Raw genomic sequence first — 9039 nt, forward strand, 5'->3', positions numbered from 1 at the left:
TCTTTACTCTCTGTTTACTCTCTTTACTCTCTCTTTACTCTCTTTACTCTCTTTACTCTCTCTTTACTCTCTTTACTCTCTCTTTACTCTCTTTACTCTCTTTACTCTCTCTTTACTCTCTTTACTCTCTGTTTACTCTCTCTTTACTCTCTTTACTCTCTGTTTACTCTCTTTACTCTCTCTTTACTCTCTCTTTACTCTCTTTACTCTCTCTTTACTCTCTTTACTCTCTCTTTACTCTCTTTACTCTCTCTTTACTCTCTCTTTACTCTCTTTACTCTCTCTTTACTCTCTTTACTCTCTCTTTACTCTCTTTACTCTCTCTTTACTCTCTGTTTACTCTCTTTACTCTCTGTTTACTCTCTTTACTCTCTTTACTCTCTCTTTACTCTCTCTTTACTCTCTGTTTACTCTCTTTACTCTCTCTTTACTCTCTTTACTCTCTGTTTACTCTCTTTACTCTCTCTTTACTCTCTTTACTCTCTGTTTACTCTCTTTACTCTCTCTTTACTCTCTCTTTACTCTCTTTACTCTCTGTTTACTCTCTTTACTCTCTCTTTACTCTCTTTACTCTCTGTTTACTCTCTTTACTCTCTCTTTACTCTCTCTTTACTCTCTTTACTCTCTCTTTACTCTCTCTTTACTCTCTTTACTCTCTGTTCTGCATCTTCATATCCGTCACTCCAGCATTATTCCTCTACTGTTATGCCGGTGTTTCCTTTAGGAACTTCTCATCTATTTCTATTATGTATATAAAAGTTTAGCCTCCTCTCCATCCACGCCACATGCTGCTGGTTGTGTGTGTGACTGAAGGTGTGTGTGTGTGTGTGTGTGTGTGTGTGTGTGTGGTTGTGTAACACACCACTAGAGGGAGACAGACGACACACACTCTCTCAGGCTGGTTTGTGGATCCTCAACACACGAACTCAAATACAGTTTTCATTAATAATGCCAGACCGGATTCCCTCATGAACAGAGTTAGTGTTCTAGTACCGCAGAAACACCTTTACTTTAGAGATGTTTCACATAATGTCAAAACTGGCACAACAAAATTCAAGTCATTTATTTTGTTTAAAAGATCATTTGGTTTTTTACTGAAATTCAAGACATACTGATTATGAATGTTGTTTTTTTACAGTGTGTCATTGTGGATCTGCACAGACAGAGGAGAGAGACTATAACCGAGCGTTATATAGTAACTCTTGCTGTGTGTAAACTGTATTTTGGCAGCACAGCTGTGAAGTGTGTGTGTGTGTGTGTGTGTGTGTGTGTGTGTGTGTGTGTGTGTGTGTGTGTGTGTGTGTTACGCTGTTAGCAGCAGCATGAACACTCAGGACTCTCCTCTGGAAGGGTGTAAAAGAATCAAGTTTATTGAGGACAGAGACGACAGCAGATCTCACCGCTCGTGTTGTGTCCAGAAGGCAGGATTAAACAGCGTGTGAAAGAGTACACACTGTGCAACACACACATAAGTATGTTACATCGTTGTCATCTATGCTGCATGTTTAATTCCTCGAGTGCTAAAATATAGGGATGCACGATATATTGACAGTGCCGGCTGATATATGTACATGTGCAGTGCAAGTCTGTCATATCGGCTACAGAACATTATAATGAGAACATAGTAATTGTGTGTTTGTGACGTGGCTTTTAATGATGAGACTTTTGTTTTTGTAATCAGGCTCTCAAAAATTATATAAAAATTTGGATTTAGATTTATCGGCCAATATATCGGTTATCAGCTTTCAAGTAAAGAATTATCGGTTGTCGGCCAAAATGTTCATATCAGTGCATCCCTACTAAAATAAATAAGAAAATATTGAGTCATACCCAGCTCACAAAAATATGTTCTAAGAACCCATTAAGTTATGAAAAATGTTATTTCTAAATGTTCAAATATCATGGGAATGTTACTTTTGGATGTTCTTCTGAAACAAGTAGTAACATTTAAAAATGTAAAAACTGAACGTTTCAGGAAAAAAACACCTGTTTGTGTGAGAACATTATAAACAAGAGTAGATAACGTTGAACGAACGTTCTATTGGCGTTACTGGAAGAACGTTTGTTCATACGTTGAGAGCTTTGGCTTTTATAGTGAGACTTTTGTTTTTGTAATCAGGCTCTCAAAAATGATATAAAAAATTTGATTTAGATTTATCGGCCAATATATTGTTTATCGGCTTTCAAATATAAAGAATTATTGGTTATCGGTATCAGCCAAAATTTACATAACAGTGCATCCCTACTAAAATAAATACAAAAATATGTTCTATTCTATGAACCCATTAAGTTATGAAAATGTTATTTCTAAATGTTCAAACATTATGGGAATGTTCTTCTGAAACAAGTTTCAGGTAAAACCGCTCCTTGACCGATGTTTTGTGTGAGAACGTTACATTATTAAAGAGCAGATAACGCTGAACGCACTACATCTACTGACGTCACTGTCGGAGTGTCTGATGCTGGTTCACATGTAGAGGCCGGCGGAGGGATACAGCACGAAGGGCCCGAGGCCGTGGCCGGACGGGTTCTCCAGCAGGTGTTTGCGGTAGTAGCGGCGCAGGGCCGGGCTGCTCGGGTGCTGCTGTCGCACGTGCAGGAAGTACTCGTCGGGCCGGCTCGAGGTGAAGCCGCAGTCCTCGCACACGAAGATCTTGGAGCGCCGCTGCCGGTACGCGTACTGTTGCCGCACGCCGTGGATCTTCCTCAGGTGAGACTCCAGAGAGCAGCGCTGAGTGAAGGCCTTCTCACACAGATCACACCTGTACGGGCGGATACCTGCGCGCGCACACACACACACACACACACACACACACTCAGAACTCAGAACACACACCGTCTCAGATATATGAAGGTAAAACAGTAGCAAAACTCGAGAGCTTGCTAATTTGAATGTGAGAACTTGTAAAATTAATATTTGTATTTGTAAGTTGAAATTTATACTTGCAGCTCTGATGTGAAAAGCTGCATCTATCGATTTGCACACACAGACAATACTCAGAACACCTGTGTTTTGAATTCGAAGTTGCAGATTAATAGTTACAAATGTGTAAAGTGTCATTTACATAAACAAAATGACAGGCACAATTGTGTACTACACATTTATCTTTGTGCTTTAGTTCAGTTTCGTTGTACAACCACAAGTCGGCACTCACAACCTCTCATATCTGGCAGTACAGCTTCAAATCCTAGCGCTTTGACTTTTGCTACTCTTTTTGCGATATGCCTGTAGCAAAACTCACTCGTGCACTTGTAAATGCAGACTTGAGAGAGCAGAGTCGGGGGCGGGGCTGGGGTCGGAATGAAGTCATTTTATTGGTCGATGCCTCACCAATGAACAACGCCAGCCACAATGAAAACATTTATGCTTATGTATCAGCTATTTTTTAAAACGCTTGGAAAATATTTTTATGAAATATCATTAGTTTTACTGGAATAGTTTTATAGAATATGAATGCAACGCGTTTAATTGAGACAGTGGTATTAAAAGACCAAACTCAGGAAACACCATAAAGCATACAGAAAAAAAATGAGCACAGAATATGAACGCAACGCGTTTAATTGTACGTTTTCCTCGAACCCAAGAAAACACTTAATGAGGCTTAATGGACCAACAGTTATAAAATAAAAATTAAAAACAATAAAAAAACACATAATTTGTTCCTTTATTAATAAAACACAGGCAGCGAGTTTATTTGCACTGAACACACATTTGCTTATATATATGCCAATTCCAATGAAAATGCACCTAAATTATCTGATAAGAATGTAAAATGTATACCTTGAAATGCAATGCAAGTCGCTTTGGAAAAATGTATTGTAAATGTTTTAAATATTCACCCTAGCCTAACTGTTGGACACACAAAAACAAACAAAACATAAATAAATTATATATATACGTACGTACGTGTGTGTGTCTTTTAGCCTACAGTCTATGGTATATATATATACCAGATATGGCAAATATATATGGCATACGTCATATGTTTTACGTCATATTCTGTGCTCATCTGCTTTTCTGTAGTATGCATTATAAGCATTGTGTCTACTGAGTTTGATAATATCGTTTATTTATTTTAATATCAGTCTAATGCATTAAGCCATGTTAGTGTTTCAGTGCACGCGGGTTTCGTGACATCATCGAACTCCCATTTCGTTGGCTAGGTGCCAACCAATAAAACGTCTCCTTTGACCCCCCCTCCTCCCGCCCCCCTTTCCCTCTCACCGCCTCTGAGTTTCAAGTGCACAAGTTAGTTTTGCACCTGATATATCGCGAAAAGAGTAGCAAAAGTCAAGGCGCGAAATTTGAAATTGCAGTGACAGATTTGAGAAGTTGCAAGTGCCTATTTGAGGTAGTACCGCGAATGTGAACGTAAGATTAAACGCAAAATATATATTACAAGTTTGTGCCTGTCGTTGTATTTCTGTGAATGGCATTTTACACATTTGTGTCTACTCGTCTGCAGCTTCAGATTCAGAATACAGGTTTGTGACTATTATCTGCGAGTGCAAATTTCAAAATTCAACTTCAGATTTTTATTTTACAGGTTTTCACATTGGGGCTGTGAGTGTAAATGTTCATGTACAAGTACGAATATTTATTGTACAAGTTCTCAAATTCACATTTACATGCTCTCGAGTTTTGCTACTGTTTTACCTTCATACAGATACGACACTGCGGTCGCTAAGATTAAGCCGGTATAATCAGCAAGGATGCATTAAATTGATCATTTATAAAGATTCTATGCTCAAAGAATCATTACATTGATAAAAAGTGACAGTAAAGACATTTATAATGTTACAAAATTTTATATTTCAAATAAATGCTGTTCTTTATTTTCTATTCAACACATAATCATGAAAAATAAAATGTATCACAGTTTTCACCAAAATATGAAACTGTTTTTAACACTGATAATAATCATAAATGTTTCTTGATCATCAAATCATCATATTAGAGTGATTTCTGAAGGGTCATGTGACACTGAAGACTGGAGTAATGATGCTGAACATTCAGCTTTGATCACAGGAATAAATTACACTTTACTAGATATTCACATAGAGAACAGATGTTTTACATTATAATAATATTACATTATTTGTATTGTATTTATTATCAAATAAACGGAGTGTTGGTGAGCAGAAAAACATGAAGAAATCTCACTGACCCAAAGCAAGCCGTCTATGGCGATACATCCAGTTCTGTACAAATATATGTTTGTGCCAGTGTTCACATCAAGGATGATTACTATAATGATAAAGATATTGTTCTATGTATAAAAGAACAACAGAGTCTCATTACAACTATAACGATGATGGCGACACTGAGAAACAATACTTTCTAAAGTTTTCAGCCAATTAGAATCCATCGTGCTTTAAAGAGCTGGAGCATTTAAAGCGACAGACAACAAAACTGCAGCGCTGATAATAAACAGATCTCATGCGCTGGTGTGACGCTGATATAGTCATCGTTCTTGTTAGCCTTTTATGCTAAAGGGGTGGTTGAGTATGATTTGACTTTTCTAACTTTAGTTAGTGTGTAATGTTGCTGTTTGATCATAAACAACATCTGCAAAGTTACGACGCTCAAAGTTCAAAGCAAAGGGAGATATTTGCTTTTACAGAAATCGCTTTTTAAGGACTACAACAAACGGCTGGTAGAGACTACACCACATTCCTCCCGGGTTAGTGACATCACCAAGCCTAGAATTTACATAAACCCCGCCCCCGGAACACGATTTATAGATTATCAAGACAGAATATGCTAATCAATGACTAGAAGATAACTACACATAAGCTTCATAAATTCATCAACTAACCATTCAGAAATGTCCTGTTGCTTCTACATGTTGTCACTTCTTCTCGAGTCTCTCCATCATTGTCTGACTACATTTGAACATAACAAGCTCTTGAAGCTCCGCCCCCTGTGCCGGGAGCAGCAGCTCATTTGCATTTAAAGGGACAGACACAAAACTGTGTTTTTGCTCACCCTCAAACAGTGACAATTTTAACATGCTATATAAAAATATCTGTGGGGTATTTTGGGCTAAACTTCACACACACACTCTGGGGACATCAGACACTTATTTTTTCTTATGGTTTTCTCACCGGTGTGTGTGCGCATGTGTCTCTTGAGGTCGAAGGTGTCGTTGAAGCCTTTCCCGCAGTATCTGCACGGGTGTCTCTTGATCAGACTGTGACACTTCAGGTGTCGGGTTAGCATGCGCTGGAGCGGGAACGCTTTATGACACACCGAACACAGAAACTCAGACGAGCCGCCGGATTCACGCGCCTGTATCAGAGGAACACATGTGCAGGATTAAACACTCACTGTTCTCTGGAACAAGCTGCATTTATAACACATTAGACCAACATCCAACTGAAGCGCTCCATGAGCAACGCATTCACAACGCTTATTACAGAGAGGAGCCTCACTTATAAGAGCCGAACGCCACACACACACACGAGTCGTGAATTATAAACACACACTCGCCGGGAGAATGTGTGTGTGCATCTGTCAGTGACTCTGATCTGCGTATGAACATTAGAGACGAGCAGTTTAAGTTTAGGAAAACCACTTTAATATTCATTATGAGTCATAATCATAAATACAGTGATGTTCACAATAACAGTTTACATCAATAAAAGAATGATTTAAACTGTTTTACATCTGATAGACACTTTTAGAATAAATATGCCATTCTCATTAATGGAGTTAAACACTTAAATTAGTGTTTTAAATCTCGTTATCGAGAAGATACAAAAATGTTTATATTGTAATAAATAGTAATATTAGTAGTGTATGCGCTGCTGTTGAACACTTCTCCTGAGGCGTGATGTGTGTTAGTGTTCGCTCAGCGCATGATAACAGCAGAACTCGTGATCTGAGGAAATATGATCAATAAGGCCTTTCTGTTTCCATTAAAAATATAAAGCAATTAAAAATACTATTTGGCCAGAGGAAAAGATTGAGAAAAACTTTATCCGAAATGTATTTTATATTAGAATATTTGATTTATTTACTGAAAAACAAGGCAAGGATCGGCTACTAAATGATTGTTATCAGTGTAATGTGACGCACATCCATATCTCATACTCTTCCTAATGTCTTGTACTGTTAATCATGGGATCACGTGGATGAATATGCATATGCAAATGATATGCAGATGAGGATATGCATAGTAAAACGAGGCGTTGTAAGCTCATATATGGTTATTTCAGTTCACAATCTTCCTCTGACTGGGTTTATAAAGGGAATCTTACGTTCTGGCGTACACACGCTTTTATAGCGCCTACACACACACAGTTTTATAAACGAGGCCCCAGATAACTCTGAACGAACGCTCTGTTAATGTTACTGGATGAACGTTTGTTCGTGTCCATGTGAGGATGTGAGATGTGTAGTTCATGTTTGTCGTCACCTTGTTCAGCGGTGCTGATGTTAATGCAGCGGGAGGAAGAGGAAGAGGAAGAGGAAGAGGAAGTGAACTCTGAGACGCCTGAACTCTCTCCATCCCATAATCCTCTCTGTGACGCTCCAGAGCTTCAGAAGCAGGTGTGTGTTTATGGACGCGCTCCGACACTGATTCCAGACCAGCACTGTGTGTCTGTACAGCTACTGAAACACACACACACACAGGTTTTTTGTTTAGTTTTCAAAGCAAAAAAATTGTAAAATATGATCAAATAAAACAAAAATTTATGAAAAAAACTTTCTCAGTTTTTTGTTTGGTTTTCAGCACACAAAAATATTAAATATAATAAAATAAAATATTTTTCTCAGGCTTTTTGTTTGGTTTTCAGTACAAAAAATATTAATATATATATATATATAAAAAAAAAAATTCAGCAGCTATATATATATATATATAACATATTTTACTACCTCAGTCAAGATAGCTTTATTTCTACAGCGCTTTCTACAGGACAGATTGCTTTAAATCAGCAGTACAAACAGGAAAATAACAGAATCAATTATGCAAACTTAATCAAATTTGAGACAAATTCAGAACGTTTCACTAATGTTATTTCTGAATGATCTCTAAAAGTACATGTTTTAAAAATGTTTTTTTTCTTCTTCTTGGTAATGTGATCATTAATGGAAACGTTACATTGTATCATTCTTCAAACATTATGGAATGTTACATTTGAATGTTCTCTGAACATTCCAAAACAATTTGTTACATGTAAAAAACGCCAGATGAACATCCAACTGAAAACATTCCATGAACGCTTTATAAATAATGTTTTGAGAAGATTATTAAACACCAGATAACTTTGAAAGAATGTCACTGCAGGAGCGTTTGATCATAACTCTGAGTAACTGATGCGCAGGTGTTCAAGTGTTCATGTGTTCATGTGTTCAGGTGTTCATGTGTTCAGGTGTTCATGTGTTCAGGTGTTCAAGTGTTCAGGTGTTCATGTGTTCAGGTGTTCATGTGTTCAGGTGTTCATGTGTTCAGGTGTTCATGTGTTCATATGTTCAAGTGTTCAGGTGTTCATGTGTTCATATGTTCAAGTGTTCATGTGTTCAGGTGTTCATGTGTTCATATGTTCAAGTGTTCAGGTGTTCATGTGTTCATATGTTCAAGTGTTCAAGTGTTCAGGTGTTCATGTGTTCATATGTTCAAGTGTTCATGTGTTCATATGTTCAAGTGTTCACGTACCTGCGATGGGCCCGAGGCTGAGGTCCGGCTCCGTCCACTGCCATCCTCCACACATCGCCTGCCTCCTCTTCACCAGGAACGAGCGTGGCATCCTGGAGCTCCTCTGATGAAGTCCACTGTACGGTGTCTGGAGAGTGAATCTCAGCGCGGATGATTTCCATATCTCTGGAGAGAGGACACACCTGTGCGTGCGCGCGCTGCTTTAACTGCTGCTCCGCTGGTTTGCATGCCAGGTAGAGAGAATCTGGTCTCCTCATTTAACTGGACCTGCCATGCAAATGCAGCCGCGGCTGAAGGGCTCGGCGCTCTAACAGGAGCCGCGCACTAGGAAAATCATGCTTTTATTTCACGTTCCACTTGATTGTCTGTCGGG

The 9039-nt window shown here is 38.4% G+C and overlaps 1 protein-coding gene across 1 annotated transcript; it reads right to left on the minus strand.

Moving 5' to 3' along the window:
* Positions 1-2467: 2467 nt before the first annotated feature.
* On the minus strand, positions 2468-8757 carry LOC308683504 (putative transcription factor Ovo-like 1; the record flags this gene model as incomplete). Its single annotated transcript, XM_081353964.1, has 4 exons — positions 2468-2778; positions 6109-6292; positions 7422-7618; positions 8667-8757. 4 exons carry the CDS (start codon positions 8755-8757, stop codon positions 2468-2470), a joined length of 783 nt encoding a protein of 260 aa, XP_081210090.1.
* Positions 8758-9039: the final 282 nt, after the last annotated feature.

This window comes from Scardinius erythrophthalmus, assembly GCF_964197995.2.
Source record: "Scardinius erythrophthalmus genome assembly, chromosome: 23".
In the NCBI taxonomy this organism is placed as follows: domain Eukaryota; kingdom Metazoa; phylum Chordata; class Actinopteri; order Cypriniformes; family Leuciscidae; genus Scardinius; species Scardinius erythrophthalmus.